The sequence below is a fragment of the Moschus berezovskii genome, chromosome 23, assembly GCF_049115385.1.
Source record: "Moschus berezovskii isolate FMDL1 chromosome 23, NW_MosBer_1.0, whole genome shotgun sequence".
In the NCBI taxonomy this organism is placed as follows: Eukaryota; Metazoa; Chordata; class Mammalia; order Artiodactyla; family Moschidae; genus Moschus; species Moschus berezovskii.
The window spans coordinates 27,189,517-27,206,473 of NC_142482.1; the positions used below are offsets into that span (position 1 = coordinate 27,189,517).

At 46.6% G+C, this 16,957-nt stretch overlaps 1 protein-coding gene across 2 annotated transcripts; it reads right to left on the minus strand.

The window, feature by feature from the left end:
- Positions 1 to 1,578: 1,578 nt before the first annotated feature.
- TREM1 (triggering receptor expressed on myeloid cells 1) lies at positions 1,579 to 16,526 on the minus strand. Of its 2 annotated transcripts, XM_055406339.2 has the most exons (5): positions 16,372 to 16,526; positions 11,215 to 11,556; positions 9,805 to 10,000; positions 8,417 to 8,491; positions 1,579 to 2,134 (listed from the first exon to the last, which is right to left on the minus strand). In XM_055406339.2, exons 1-5 carry the CDS (start codon positions 16,418 to 16,420, stop codon positions 2,029 to 2,031), a joined length of 768 nt encoding a protein of 255 aa, XP_055262314.2. In that variant the 5' UTR covers positions 16,421 to 16,526; the 3' UTR covers positions 1,579 to 2,028. The 2 variants fall into 2 exon arrangements, with proteins under 2 accessions (XP_055262314.2, XP_055262315.2); XM_055406340.2 differs by lacking the exon at positions 8,417 to 8,491.
- Positions 16,527 to 16,957: the final 431 nt, after the last annotated feature.

Genomic DNA, 16,957 nt, shown 5'->3' on the forward strand with positions numbered 1-16,957 from the left:
CAGGTGATTCTGAAGCAAGTGATCCAAATAGAGGATGACTCAGAGTTCATCCGCCTCCAAAAGTCCTGTGTGAGTCAGGTAGCCCCCAAAGTGTTCCTCAGGTGCTCTGCCTGGATCTAAGGTGTGTGCTTCCCTGAGTTCCAGTTCAGGCGTGAGCATAGAAACCACAGTTTTAATGGTATTAAGAGTGACTCCAAGGATTGAAGTCCTGTTGTGTGCCAGATGTTTAACTCATGTTGTCTCATTTAATTCTACCAGCTTTGGAATTGTGTAATGGATATTCATCGTCTTTTGGCCCTCCTTCACCCAATACCCTTTCCATCTGGGGGATATGCCCCAAGGTATGGGTCTCATAGGGCATAGAACACTACTTCCCCTTCTATTGAGCATGGAGAAAGATATTTCTCCTGCCCCTTCTCCCTGGCATCTATGGTACAGACATGTGACTTGACCTAAGTGGCCAAATGCATGATTCTCAGAGGGGTCAGTCCCCAGGTTGGTGAAGAAGTCCTTACAGGATGGCAGGGGGGCTCAGGGAGGGGAGGCCTGTACCTTAGCTCTCAGGGTACCTGTTTCAGAAAAGGAGGGTAAGGGCATCCTGATGGTAAGAATATGGATAGTGGGTGGTAGAGTATGTTTGCTCTCAGGGAATTTAGGACAACTTTGGCCTTGGCCATCCCTGAATGGGAATGGAAGGACCCATCATCTCTTCACCACTAATGGGGCCCCTTCCCCTTTAGTGTCAGAAGAGGTAGAAAATCAGAAAGTACTTATTTAAATCTGTTGGTGGGCCTGGACACTTATTTCATGGATGAGCTTGGGAGTGAAGGGGGAGCTGTGGGGGTAGAGAGAGAGGCAAAGGAAGGCAGGGGATGGTGCCAGCAGGGCACGTGGGGGACAACCTCCAGGAACCTAACTGATGAGAGCTGGCCACCACCATCCCTGCCTCTCGTGTGATAAAGGAAGAGGCACTTAGATAGAGCAGGATCCTGTTGTTCTGGTCTGTATGGCTTTGAGGCACTTGGTCTTCAGTAAAGGAGCTCTAGTTTTTGTCCTTGCCAGTAAGTGGTGATGCACTTCTCGTGTGGTCTCGTTCCAGGCATGGATCTCTGCTTTTGTGGGGCTGTTCTGAGGATCCAGTGGCCAGATGCACCCCGGCCAATGCCCACAATAAATGCCCACAGTTGACAAATGATGTTGCTTTGCCGGTCCTAAGCCATGGATCCTATCTCATCCTCCCAGTCTTGTCCCAGGATACACCCTTCCGGTTAGCTCAGTTCCCCTTTCCCAAATATGGAATTCTTACCGTGACATCTCATCTTCTCTTTGCTCCATGGTTTTCAATAATCTTCTGGGAGTGTTGGGCCATAAATGAAGGGGAGAAACTGAAACATCTGATTCTAGAGGAGAGGACAGCCCTGGCAGCTGAGAGAACAAGATGCCTCTGTACTGGGAACTCTGTCCAGTTCAAGCCAAAATGTAGTGGTCCAGGGTGAGGACCAGGGCAGAGTTAGCAGCCGTAGCCTCTGGTCTCACGACCCCCACAGACCTTGACAGTCAAAAGCACCAGGCAGTGTCTTCATTTTTAAATATTTATTTATTTGGCTGGGCCGGGTCTTGGTTGCAGCACATGGGGTCTTCGACCTTCATTTCAGCAAGCGGGATCTAGTTCCTTGACAGGGATGGAACCCAGGGGGCCCCCTGCATTGGGATCTCAGACTTAGCCACTGGGCCACCAGGGAAGTCCCAGGCAGTGTCTTTATTTAATGCAAACCCTGAGCCACCAGGGAATGAGCAGGTGTGCGGCCGTATCTTCTCTTGTGAGGGGACAAAGCACACCCAAGGTTATCAGTGAAGTGAGAGGAGTTAGCAGGGCCAAGAAGGTGGGGTCCTGAGCCTTAGAAGTCACCTGAGTTACAGATCAGCTCATGTGACTGCCCCCGCCTCTCCCCCTTACACCCCTCTTCAGGCACAACTGCCAGGTGGACTCGGATGGAGGCTGGAGGTTATTCTTGTGGATTCCTGTGGCTAAGATGCAAATGACCTCTGTGTGACAGCAAACAGACCGATGAAGACCAGGGTCTTACTCAGGAGTCCACACGCCGCGGGAATGATGATGCTGATCCCAGGGGCCCTGGGGGAGACAGAAGAGTGAGCACTGCTATGGACATGGCTCCTTCCACACATGTGGATGTTTGTCATGGGCTTTCACAGCCCTTGGCTCATCTGCTCGCAATCCCTCCTTTCCCCGTACTGACCGGCTCTGTCCTGTGCATCTAGTTTGTCCCATCACCTAAAACCACTGATTAGAAATATACTTAGCAGACAGCACAGAGTCCACGTTCAGAAGAGGCGTCAGGGAGAAAGGACAGGCGGACAAGGCGCCTTCCTGCCTTGATGCAATAGAGAGAGCAAGGGCTCCCAGAGCAAGGAAACCTGGCTTCCATTCTCATCATCAGGACCTATCCTAGGAGAGTCACCTCACCTCTCTGGCCTCATTTATAAACTGAGAAGATTCCAGTCCTCATCAAAATCCCATCATGAATTTTCATAGACCTCAGCAACGTGATTCTAAAACATCAGTAGGTACCATAAGAAAAGGACATGAATGAATGGAGAAACTTGGCTTGTATAGACTCAGCAGATGTGGAAATAGGTTGTGTGTGTGTTCAGTTGCTTCAGTTGTATCTGACTCTCCAGGCTCCTCTGTCCATGGGATTCTCCAGGCAAGAATACTGGAATGGGTTGCCATGCCCTCCTCCAGGGGATCTTCCCGAACCAGGGATCAAACCCAAGTCTCTTATGTCTCCTGCACTGGCAGGTTCTTTACCACTACTGCCACCTGGGAAGCCCGTGGAAATAGGTTATAGCACAACTAATCCATAGAGATGAGACACCGGGCTGAAAAGAGAAACAGCAGGGAAGCAAACAGAAGTCCAGATATAGATCTAAAGCCAGCTAAGAATTCGTATCTAAGGAAATCAGCAGCCCAATAGGTAGGCAAGAATTGTCTAGCAAATAAACAGACTTGTGATATCTGGGTGGCAAAATGTAAGAAAAAGTCGTTGCTTCTATCATTCACGCCATCTAGAAAAATAACACCCCCCTGATGGATTAAGATTAAAATAAAGTGCAAAAAATAGAGAAGGCACCAGGAAATAGGATAAACACAATTAAGGAATAAAACAAAGCAATAATTTAAGAATCAGCACATTTGCCTATGCAAAGCTTAAACCTGAATGTACAAGCCTGCAAAGGGAGAAAGGATAGAACAGCCATAGAAAGCAGCACAGCTCCTTTTGTGCTAAAATCTACCCCCAGCCTGCAGCACTGTCTTGCATCTCCAGGAACTAGGTGTATGAGGCAGCCAAGTTCAACCCTGGCTGCCCTGGCTGGGGACGGGGGTGGGGGCTGGAAGGCAGTGCCTCCCTAGACCCTCAAGCTTGCAGCTGTGCCCCCTGCACTGCAAGCCTGTGCCCGGTTCCAGCCCTATTGCCCAGGGAGGTTTCAGCTCTGGACTCCACAAACTGTAACCTGTCCAAGTGTCTCGTGCCAGTGCCCTACCTTATCCCCTCCAAGCCCTGGAACATTTTCTTGCACAGAGCTCCTAGAATGTGTCCACTCTCAAGGGCAAGTGTTGCATCCCTTTCTGAGGCTGTATGAAGGCGGCCAGACACCCCCACTCCATCCCACCCCAAGCCACTCCAGTCACAGTGCTGGGGAATTCCTGTGCTCCTCACCAAGTGCTGGGAGTACAAACGCTCTATCTCCCCAGCCACCTCTCCATACAAAATACTCCTGTGATGCCCAGAAGCCCCTTTAGTCCCTGTGGGACTCGCTTTGGTTATAACACCCTTTGCTAGGTTTCCTTCCCTCCCAGTCCCATTCCCCAGGAATGGCTTTTCCTGGGGTCACTTCCTAAAACATCTGCACAAGATTTTCTCCACAGCCTGCCTCCATGGAATCCTCCTAAGACAGGGTGACAGTGGCTTCCTCTGAGGTGCCACACCCTCCAGCCCCAGATAGGTGCCTCTGTTCTTCCATCTGCTGGAAAAACTGCTCACTCCTCTAAATTCCCTCTTTTTCAAACAGCTCAATGGCTTCAGCCTTCCCAACTGGACTCTGACGCATAGAATGGTTCATGTTAATTAAAACTCATAAAGTCAACAGGTGAAGGAGGTATGGCCTTTAGTAGGGATATGGGCTGGAGAAGGCAATGGCAAGCCACTCCAGTACTCTTGCCTGGAAAATCCCATGGATGGAGGAGCCTGGTGGGCTGCAGTCCATGGGGTCGCTAAGGGTCGGACACGACTTCACTTTCACTTTCACTTTTCACTTTCACACATTGGAGAAGGAAATGGCAATCCACTCCAGTGTTCTTGCCTGGAGAATCCCAGGGACGGGGGAGCCTGGTGGGCTTCCGTCTATGGGGTCACACAGAGTCGGACACGACTGAAGTGACTTAGCAGCAGCAGCAGCAGCAGGGATATGGGTGAATGTTTGCACTCTCAGTTTATACGTTGGAAAATTAGTGAAAAAAAGAATAGCATTTATTGTAAAGATTTATGTTAAAGATTTTAATGATCATCTACTATGTACCAGACTCTCAGGCACAACAGAAGGGAAAGAGGGCACTCTGCCTCTACCCTGTGGAGCTCAAAGTCCACAGTAACAGATGAAAGCAAGTCCCAGCTCGTGTCTGATACCATGCAGGGCCCTGTCGGGCTCCTGAGCACAAGGTTTTTGTGTCCCCCATTTCTTTGATTTTAGGAAACAACCTTCATTCAGCCTCCATGGCTTTCCATGAGCCCCAGGAGGCAGATTCAAGCAGTTATTAATTAGGGAAGGGAGGGGCAGCTAAAGGCAAAGGAGGAAAGGAAAGATATACCCATCTGAATGCAGAGTTCCACAGAATAGAGATAAGAAAGCCTTCCTCAGTGATTAATGCAAAGAAATAGAGGAAAACAATTCTCTAGGAAAGACTAGAGATTTCTTCAAGAAAGTTAGCAATACCAAGGGAACATTTCATGCAAAGATGGGCACAATTAAGGACAGAAATGGTATGGACCTAACAGAAGCAGAAGATATTAAGAAGAGGTGACAAGAAGACGCACAGAAGAATTATATAAAAAGATCTTCATGACCCAAATAAGCACAATGGTGTGATCACTCACCTAGAGTCAGACATCTTGGAGTGTTGAATTCAAGTGGACCTTAGGAAGCATCACTGAACAAAGCTAATGGAACTGATGGAATTTCAGCTGAACTATTTCAAATCCTAAAGGATGATGCAGTTAAAGTGCTGCACTCCATATGCCAGCAAATCTGGAAAACTCAGCAGTGGCCACAGGACTGGAAAAGGTCAATTTTCATTCCCAAAGAAAGACAATGCCAAAGAATGTTCAAACTACCACACAATTGCACTCATCTCACACGCTAGCAAAATAATACTCAAAGTTTTCCAAGCGTGACTTCAACAGTATGTGAACCGAGAATTTCCAGATGTTCAAGCTGGATTTAGAAAAGGCAGAGGAACCAGAGATCAAATTTCCAACATCCGTTGGATCATAGAAAAAGCAAGAGAGTTTCAGGAAAGCAGATACTTCTGCTTTATTGACTACACCAAAGCCTTTGACTGTGTGTATCACAACAAACTGTGGAAAATTCTTCAAGAAATGGGAATACACCTTACCTGCCTCCTGAGAAATCTGTATGCAGGTCAAGAAGCAACAGTTAGAACTGGACATGAAACAACGGACTGGTTCCAAATCGAGAAAGGAGTACATCAAGGCTGTCTATTGTCACCCTGCTTATTTAACATATATAGAGTACATCATGTGAAATGCTGGGCTGGATGAAGCACAAGCTGGGATCAAGATTGCTGGGAGAAATATCAATAACCTCAGATATGCAGATGACACCACCCTTATGGCAGAAAGCAAATAGGAACTAAAGAGTCTCTTGATGAAAGTAAAAGAGGAGAGTGAAAAAGCTGGCTTAAAACTCGACATTCAAAAAACTAAGATCATGGCATCCCATCACTTCATGGCAAATAGATGGAGAAACAATGGAAACAGTGCCAGACTTTATTTTCTTGGGCTCCAAAATCACTGCAGATGGTGATTGCAGCCATGAAATTAAGAGACACTTGCTCTTTGGAAGAAAAGCTATGACCAAATTAGACAGCATATTAAAAAGCAGAGACATTACTTTCCCAACAATGGTCCATCTAGTCAAGGCTATGGTTTTTCCAGTGGTCATGTATGGAAGTGAGAGTTGGACCATGGAGAAATCTGAGCACCAAAGAATTGATGCTTTTGAACTGTGGTGTTGGAGAAGACTCTTGAGAGTCCTTTGGCCTGCAAGGAGATCCAATCAGTCCATCCTAAAGGAAATCAGTCCTGAATATTCATTGGAAGGACTGATGCTGAAGCTGAAACTCCAATACTTTGGCCACCTGATGGAAAGAACTGACTCATTTGAAAAGACCCTGATACTGGGAAAGATTGAAGGCAGGAGAAGGGGACATCAGAGGATGAGATGGTTGAATGGTATCACAGACTTGATGGACATGAGTTTGAGCAAGCTCTGGGAGTTGGTGATGGACAGGGAAGCCTGGTGTTCTGCAGTAATGGGGCCACAAGGACTCAGACACGATTGAGCAACTGAACTGAACTGGAAATGCAAGACCAGGGAGAAAGCAGTCTCGGGACAAGGTTCTGTTTTCCCATCAATCGTTGTTGTTCAATCGGTCAGTTGTGTCCAACTTTTTGCAACCCCATGCACTACAGCATGCCAGGCTTCCCTGTCTTTCACTATCTCCCAGAGTTTGCTCAGACCCATGTCCATTGAGTCAATGATGCCATCCAAACATCCCATTCCCTGTCATCCCCTTCCTCCTGTCCTCAATCTTTTCCAGAATCATGGTTTTTTCCAATGAGTCAGCTCTTTGGCCAGCATCAGGTGGCCAAAGTATTGGAGCTTCAGCTTCAGCATCAGTCCTTCCAATGAATACTCATAGGATGGACTGGTTTGATCTCCCTGCAGTCCAAGGGACTCTCAAGAGTCTTATCCAGCACCACAGTTTGAAGGCATCAATTCTTCGTTGCTCAATTTTCTTTATGGTCCAACTCTGACATCCATTGGGGCTTCCCTGGTGGTTCAGAGGGTAAAGCATCTGTCTGCAATGTGGGAGACCTGGGTTTGATCCCTGGGTCGGGAATATCCCCTGGAAAAGGAAATGGCAATCCACTCCAGTACTCTTGCCTGGAAAATTCCATGGATGGAGAAGCCTGGTAGGCTGCAGTCCATGGGGTCGCAAAGAATCAGACATGACTGAGCGACTTCACTCACTCAATCCATACATGACTGCTGGAAAAACCATAGATTTGACTACATGGACTTTTATCGGCAAATTGATGTCTCTGCTTTTTAATATACTGTCTAGGTTGATCGTAGGTTTTCTTCCAAGGAGCAAGCGTCTTTTAATTTTCTGGCTGCAGTCACTATCTGCAGTGATTTTTGAGGCCAAGAAAATAAAATCTGCCATTGTTTCCACTTTTTCCCTATCTATTTGTCATTTCAAGTGATGGAACTGGAAGCCATGATCTTAGTTTTTGAATGTTGAGTTTTAAGCCAGCTTTTTCACTCTCCTCTTTACCCCTGTCAAGAGGCTCTTTACTTTCTCTTTCTGCCATTAGAGTAATATCATCTGCATATCTGAGGTTGTTGATATTTCTCCCGGCAGTCTTGATTCCAGCTTGAGATTCCTCATCAGTGGGTACAGACAATATTTTTGAGCTGTTTTGCAGATACTGGAACCCCCTCAGGTGGTAGAAGTTAATGAAGATAAATGATGGTCTGCCACCCACAAGCAGGTAGACCCTAGACCAATTGGATCTGAAGGCTGAGGATGCTGACTCCTACTTATGTCATCACCAGCCCATCAGAAGAATGTCCATGGGCTGATCACACCCTCTCTGAACAATTACTCCGAAACTTGTCGCTATCTTTCCCAAGTTGCAACACAGTTTTGAGAACATTAGCCCACAGTGGCCCCCTTTGCCTAGCAAAGCAATAAACCTACTCCTTTCTACTTCACCCAAAACTGCCTTTGAGATTTGATTTGCACCAGAATACACAGAATCTGAGCTTTCAGCATCACATCTATTTTGACAGATACATTTTTTTAAATACAAGAGCCGTGTAGTGACACTGCTTCTCTTCCGCATTTCGGATCTCACTGCAAATTGTTTCCAACCTTTGGAAAACAAATTGGCAGTATGTATAGAGGAAAATGGCTTTCCAGGTGCTCTGCGATAAAGAATCCACCTGCTAATGCAGGAGATGTAGGTTCAATCTCTGGGTCGGAAGATTCCCTGGAGGAGGAAATGGTAACCCACTGTAATATTCTTGCCTGGAGAATTCCATGAACAAAGGAGCGTGGCAGGCTATCGTCCATGTGGTCACAAAGAGTTGGACATGACTGAGCCTGCAAGGACACATACAGAATGGTATAGATGTTCGGCTTCTTTTAAGGGAATTTCTTTTGAATGAACAATTTAAAAGAAGAAAAGGACATCAACAAATATATGTTCATCTCAGAGTTATCAATACTGCAAAAAAATGAAAATAATCTCAACGTCTAAAAACAGGCAAAGGATTTTGTGAGCTAAGGCTTTTTATTGATAGAAAAGTATGCTAGAAATTCTGACTACAAAGACTAGGGAGCAACACTGAAGAATACTTTTAGCCAAGAAAAATAATGAAAATGAGTATAATTAGAATTAATGCCACACTAAAATATATCCAAGCATGAATAAAAGCCAGAAGAGAAGATGGACAAAAAAAGACACATTAGATTGGTAGGAATATGGAAGAATATTTCTTTCTCTGCTAAGTCAACATTTAATGATAAACACACTCTAAGATAAATCAACATTTAATAATAAACTGTATAAAAGGGTATGTGTGCAAAGGTCATGGTTCTTAGCTTTGCCTGCACATTTTAAGAATCCTGAAGATCTTATAAAAGTTACTGAGACCAGCCCCACCTCCAGAAATTCTAATTCTTTTGGTCTGCAGAGGTCACATGCATCAGTATTGAAAACCAGCCAGGGACTTCCCCAGTGGTCCAGTGATCAAGACTCTGCCTTGCAGTGGAAGGGATGCTGGTTATATACCTGTTTGGGAAACTGAGATCACGTAACTGCAGGGTGCATTCAAAAAATTTTTTAATAAATAAATAAAACAAGCCAAATAAAAGCTAACGGTCTAGAATATCCTAACACGCATCACTTGCTCAGAGCTGTTGGGCTAGATTATGGCTTCCAGCTCTGATTTTTTTCTACCCTCCCCTAACCCCTCCAACCCCAATCATAGGAATAAGGAAACTGAAGCCAGAGAAGGCTCCTGAGTGGCCTGAAGTCACACTTTCAGTCGCTCTAGCTGGCATTAGAATCCAGGGTCTCTTTTCCCACTACACCATTAGGGGTTTGCTGAGCCCTTGGAATTCAGCACAGACGCCATTTACCTCTCCTTACCCCTCTGACATGCAAGAAGCAAACACAGAGGGAAACGGTGGGAAGAATGGCAGCTGCGTCATTGCTTCCAAGAGCCTCCTCCTCTCTCCAGCACCAGCACACTCCTTCCTCCCCTGGGAAGGTCCCCCGGACCGAGATGACTCAAACCCACCCTGCCCTCTACCCTCGCCCATCCCTCACTCCCCACACCCTCTCAGCACATGGACTGGGAATCAAAGGACTTGGTGTCCAATCCAAGGGCCCAGAGACCTGGAAACCATACCTGGTGACGTGTGTCACATTTGTGGGTGTGACTGTGAAGCCAGGAGAGGAGCGCCTAACAGCTGATGTGGGGATAAGTTGGGTCACAGGCCTGGGCCTGGGCCTGGGACGGAGCTTGGTGGTGACGGGAGGTAGAGTGGGATTCTGAGCAGAGATCTGGCAAGGATGCTCATCTGAGCCAGGGGTTCCCAAAGAATCTGCAAGAAAGCACATTGGATGGTGGGACAGATGATGGATGGATGGAAAGATGAGTGGTAGAGTAATTGGAACTGAGGAAGGAAATGAACATGGCCACTCATGAACTAAGGTTTCCTTTTGCTTTTAATTTTAATAAAGAAATAGTGTGCCATTGCTTGGGTCAGAGATGGGGGAAAGGAAAGAAGGAGGGAGGGAGATAAGAAAGAAGGAAGGTATTTCCAGGCTCTTCATGTTACTGGAAATGCACTTGCCGGCTATTCTTCACCAATCCAAACGTGCCCTTCTTCAAGAACAATTCCCTGATTGTTTTATACCGTTCTCTCTGCCTCGCACTCACCTGTACCTGTGGCATATTGCTTTGCAAGTTATCTTTCATTAATATATTTCAGATACGTCTTGTCTTCCTTAGATATGGGCTCCACGGGGGCTAGGAACTTGAATCTGCCCCCGTTCTAATCTGCTTTCCTTAATTCATCCAGTCAACATCTGTGGAGGCCCTACTATATGCCAGGCACTTCATCAGTTGCTAGAGATACAGAGTCGAATAAGGCACAGATTATTTCCTCAAGGTTCTCAAAGATGAATAGGGGAGATAGTTAAGGAAACTGGCCACTACTTCATCCAGTGAGATAAAGCTGTCTATGAAGAGGGCACCAAGTGAGCCCTGGTGCTTTGCTACTCAAAACGGAAGCCATGGACCAGCAGCATCAGCATTGTCTGTGAAGAGGCTGGAAATGCAGAATCTAGGTCCCATCCTAGACGTATTACATTTAAAATAAGATATGTGCCCACTTAAGGTCTGAGGAGAACTGCTTTGGAAGCAGACAGGAGGGCCCTCAGATGCATTCTTAGGAAGGGAGGGTGACTCACAGAGGCTTCCCGAGGAAATGACTTCTACATGAAGACCTGAAGGATGAGGCTAAATTGTCCCAAGTCCATCACTCACCTTTCACCATACCCCAGTTCCTACAATAGCACAGCATGTTAGGTTCTGCTCTGAAAGAGGAATCCCATACAAAGAATGAGATATAATCCCTTCTTACCGTTGGACCAAATGTCTCTCCAATGAGAAACAAGGAGCTTCGAGAAACAAGGAGCAAGATCATAAGCTTCTAGAAATCCTGAGCCACACCCCTACTGGTGCTCCCGCCTCTGTCCCACCCGACCTGATCTGGCTCTCCCACTCTCTCCCACCCACCCCCAGGTCACTCACTCTTGGTCACCACCAGGCGGACAGGGTGGAACAGGATGATGGGGTTGCCGGGTACCAAGATCACACATTGGTACAGTCCTGAGTCCTCCACTTGAAGGTTGGTCATTCGGATTTGCAGTATGCCTTCACTGGGGATGTCTTCTAGGAAGTACTTCCCCACCTGGACTTGACTGGACCCCTCTGTGATTGCCAGTGTCTGGACCTCCTTGTTATCTTTCACCCTCTGCCAAGCCTTCTGGTTTTTGGAATACATGTTGGTATTGGTAGGACAGCTCACGTTCAAGGTCTGCCCCTCTGCTAGAGTACATTTCTCCTCGAATAGTTTGGCGGCAGCTTGGATTTCTGTAAGCAGAGAATTTGAGTTAGGCTCTGTGAGGAATAGCTTCCTTCTCTTTGGGAACAAAAAGAGAGAAGAGCCACCTCTCTTTCTTGTTAAATCACCTAATTTTTAGACAAGATCCTCAAGGTCTCCAGAGAAGACGCAGCTTTCCCTGCAAGTTAGCATTAGACCCCAGATCTAATTTTTTCGGGGGATGGGGTTCATTTGGTTTGTTTGTTTGATTTTGACCACAAAAGTTAGACTGTGTATGATTTGTGCAAATCCACTTTCGTAAATGACTGTTTTTGAGAGGAAGAAATTGTTTGAATAGAGACAGAGCGTGGGACACATGCTAAGACCATGAGTGACAAGGGCATGACGGGAGGGAAAGATTATCGAGAAGGATATACAGGGTGCAGAGTAAGACTGCTGAATCCTAACCACTGGACCCCCGGGACAGGTTGCAAGGTGGATGTGAAGAGATGTTGCCTTCAGAAAGTGATTCCACTGAACACCTAGAGGAACTTCATCTAAGTTAGAGGAGAGAGGCCAGTTCAACAGACTACTGGGAAAATGGCAAGGAAGCCATCTCGAGGACATGGTGGACACTGATGTCTGGTGGTGTGGCCTTCATCTCTCCCTTCCTTGGGTAGCAGAGCACGTCTTTCTCAGGGTGCTCATCTTTCTCATCCTATGTACCTTTACCGACGGGGCTGCCCATATTCTCCAGGATGGACACAGAGACACAGGCTTAACCAAAGAATCTCACCACCCTGGCCATGCAGATTGGCCTAGAAATGGGCACATGACTAAGGCTGGGCCAATCAGAATCCTCTCTGAGACTGCTGCTCTTTCTAACTGTGTTGATTGGTCTGTAGGATGCTGCTTGCGTCCAAAAGAGTTCTAAATGTTACAGAATGTCAAGGGGTCACAGCAGTAGTCCTCCACTAGGGACAATTTTCCCTCTGGAGACATTGGACAATGACTGCAGACATTTTTGGTTGTTATAATTGGGAGTTACGCTGTATTGTGTTTAGTCACTCAGTCGTGTCCAACTCTTTCAGACCCCATGGACTGTAGTCCACCAGGCTCCTCTGTCCGTGGGATTCTCCAGGCAAGAATACTAGAGTGGGTTGCCATTCCCTTCTCCAGGGGACCTTCCCAATCCAGGGATCGAACCCAAGTCACCCACATTGCAGGTGGATTCTTTACTGTTTGAGCCACCAGTGAAGCCCAAGAATACAGGAGTAGGTAGCCTATCCCTTCTCCAGGGATCTTCCCAACCCAAGAACAGAACTGGGGTCTCCTGCATTGCAGGCGCATTCTTCCCAGCTGAGCTACCAGGGAAGTCCCATCATTGGGAGCAAGGAGGTGCTAATAGCATCTAATGGGTAGAGGCCAGAGATGTTGTTAAACATCCTTCAGTGCACAGGCCAGCCCCCCTGAGAAAAAATTAACCCACCCATAATGTCAGTAGTGCCAAGGCTGAGAACCCTTGCATTACAGGGACAAAAGTTTCAAGCACACTCTTGAATATTGAACTTAGAATTGGCATGAATTTCTGGTCTGGTCCAAGGGATCCTTGCTGATGGGAGGGCCAAGTAGAGTTGAAGTAAGAAGATTCAGGTCTGTGTTTTCCACTGGACACAGCAGGGCTCCCTTTACTGAGGGACTACAGTTTATCCATCCAGGCCTGAGATACCTTCCTTCATGGAAAACCAAATAATGGGCTGGATAGTGGTGGGTCAGTCCACCTACCATTACTAAGGTCAGGCTACCACTACCTACAATTATCGCTGCTTTTATTAATCTAAATGTTATAGTGAAGTCGCTCAGTCGTGTCCGACTCTTTGTGACCCCATGGATGGTAGCTTACCAGGCTCCGCCATCCATGGGATTCTCCAGGTGAGAATACTGGAGTGGGCTGCCATTTCCTTCTCCAGGGAGGCACACACACATGACTGAGCACACACACAATGTGTTAGTGTCCCCCTAAAATCCATATTTTGAAATCTTAAACTTCAAGGTGGAGATAGTTAGGTCAAAGGGCTCTGCCCTCAGGAATAGGATTAGTGCCTTTATTAATGAGGCTCCAGGGAGCTCCCTTGCCCTTTCCCTCACATGAGGACACAGTGGGAAATTGGTAGTCAGTCTGCAACTCAGAAGAGGACCTTCCCCAGAACCCAACCATACTGGTACCATGACCTTGAATTTCCAGCCTCCAGAACTGGGAGAAGTAAATTTCTGTTGTTTATAAGCCACCCAGTCTGTGGTATTTTGTTATAACTGCCCGGATGGATTAAGACAGTAGGAGTTACAGGAGACAGATTGCTCACAAACCTGCCAGGCTCTTGTGAAAGGAGACAGTAAGAAGCTAATGCAGAAGTGAAGTCTGTACATCACTTTTTGCACCATTTCAAGAAAGGACTTCTTTATATTATTAATGTAAAAAAGAATAACAAATACATTTTACTGCTAAGTGTTTAAGACATTCTCTCATTTAATCTTTATAACTTATCAGTTGATACTGCTATTTTTCCTAGTTTCAAGACAAGGAAATTGGAGGACAGAAAGTTTATTTAATAACCCAGAAGTTATTATGTGATTTGGGCTTCCCAGGTGGCCTAGTAGTAAAGAATCTGCTTATCAATGCAAGAGACACGGGTTTGATCCCTGGATTGGGAAGATCCCCTGGAGTGGGAATGGCAACCCACTCCAGTATTCTTACCTGGAAAATCCCATGGACAGAGGAGCCTGGTAGGCTACAGTGCATGGGGTTGAAAAGAGTTGGACACAACTGAGCACACACACACAATGTGTGATTTGCCTAAGGTCCCACAGGAGAAATGTGTGAAGTCAGGATTCAAACCCTCATAGTCAGACTCTAGAAAGTGTCCGACTCTTGGTGGCCCTAGTCTCGAAACTAGGAATAATAGTAGTATCAACTTATAAGTATGACCGCATGGACTGTCACCTGCCAGGCTCCTCCATCTATCGGATTTTTCCAGGCAAGAATACTGGTGTGGGTTGCTGTTTCCTTCTCCAGGGGATCTTCCCAACCCATGGATTGAACCTGGATCCCCAGCACTGCAGGCAGACTCTTTACCATCTGAGCCACCAGGGAAGACTCTAGAATCAGCTCTAAACCTCTGAGCTAGATTGCCCAAGGCAGCTGTCTGGTTGGGATTAGAGCCAATCCCAACCCAGGTGGGAATAGCTGACTAACAATTCTATTCCCCAGGATACAGGGTCTAGAAGGAGCTTTTATGTTACACCCTAATCTACCCTGATAGGACCCAGTGGGAAAAAACCACTGGTTTCCTCTCATTCTTCAATCTTCCATGTTCTCCCAGTTCTCCTTTGGAAAAACATGAATAGGACACAAGGGAGGGACTTCCCTGGTGGTTCAGTGGTGTTGGGAATCGACCTGCCAATGCAGGGACACAGGTTCCATCCCTGCTTCAGGGAGATACCACATGCCAAGGGGCAACTAAACCCTATGCCCCGCAACTACGGAACCTGTGCTCCAGAACCCCCCTGAGCTGCAACAAGAGAAGCCACCGCAAGGAGAAGCCCATGCACTGCAACTACAGAGTGGCCCCCACTCACCCCAACTGGAGAAAGCCCATGCGCCGCAGTGAAGACCCAGTGTGGGCAAATAAGTGCATAAAACTAAAAATAAATCAATAAATAAACACAATCTCCACTGCAAAATGAAAACAGGTTTTTTTAAAAAAGAAAAGACACAAGGAAATACACTGGTCCATGGGAACCAGACTCCCATGTACCCCATCCAGATCATCACCCCAGCTCCAAGGAATCCCAGAGTAAACCGGGTATGCAGGCTTTACCAGGTGATTATCCAAGACTTTGCTCAAGGCAGTGGGTCCCCAGAAAACATCCTTTCCCTGGAATCCATTCTGTCTTTCCAAAGCAAACCTTTCTTTTAACTCCTTGTTGATATGCTCCCCTTCTCTGCTTATTTTCTCAATATATTCATGAGGGCTGGGAGCAGGAACAACGAAAGCTCCAAGTGCTTCCACTTTTAGTGAAGGTGTGAGCTGGGCAGGAAGAGAAGAGAAGGGCCCCGGCAACCCTGCGGAGCCCGAGCAGCAGAGCCTCAGGGCCCTGGGATCACTACCTCTGTGAAAACAGGCTCTTTTCCTCTGTGCACGTCTGTGTCCTCAGCCACAGCAGGTTTCCTGGCCCATGCTTGGCCCCTGGGAGATATTTACTGAATGGACTATGTCTTTCGGGTTTAGGCTTCCCTGCTGGTTCAGTTGGTAAAGTCTGCCTTCAATGTGAGAGACCCAGGTTCGATCCCTGGGTGGGGAAGATCCCCTGGAGAAGGAAATGGCAACCCATTCCAGTATTCTTGCCTGGAGAATGCCATGGATAGACATGAGGTCACAAAGAGTTGGACACAACTGAGTGACTAATACTTCTTTCAACATCCAAAGCACCATGATGGAATATAAAGGGGAAAAAATGTCAAACTCAAAAACAAAATTCCCTTAGATCATGTCAAGATAAGATTTTTCTCTACCATTAGTTTCCCACTCAGGGTTTTGCATGTCCCTGACAACATCAAAAGGCATAGGCATCTTGTTTCCCTAACCCGCCCCCTTTAGTTCTGTTCTCAGGCCCTGCGTGTTCTCCTGATTCTTTTAAGTTTGGGTGGAGAAACCCAGTGTGGCATATCTACCGGATGGTTCTGTCTTGGGTGGCCACATCCCCCGGAGCTTCAGAGGAAAAGGGAGACCTTTCTCGTGAGGGTCTGGCCCCAACCCCAGGTCCTGGGCAAAGAGCTCACTGCTCACGCCTCCTCCGCATCTTACCTGGGATGAAGAGCATCCAGAGCAGCCCCCAGAGCCTGGCCTTCCTCATCCTTCAAGTGCACTGACTCCCACTGTTCTGTGGCTCCTGGCACAGCTACAGAGGGACACTCTACCCCCAGAGGCTCCTGAAAGTTGCACAACAGGATGTTATGCCATTGCTGGGAGGTGCTGAGTCTGATGCTGTGTTTCATCACTGGCTATCTTGGCTCCAGACATCAAGGACAACATAGGGATCCAAGACTAGACTCATTCATAGACCAGAAAAGATGCAGGATGATACAGTACAAGACAGTAAAAAAAGAAGAAAGAAATCCAAAAGGTTCCTTACTAGAAGCAATGAAAGGTAGATTTGACAGTGTGAAAAGTCAGTAACAGAAAAGATTCACTTCAGAAATCATCCCAAATGTAAAATGAATAGGACATGTTAAAGAGCTCAGAAATATACTAGAGGACAAGGCATAGAAATCCAATCCACAAATCATCTACAAATAAGAAATGCCCTTGAAGATTAACATGGGACAGTGGATCATAAACAAGATTAAAAGTGTATATTAAATAAAAACACTTTCCAAGACACAAGTACCCC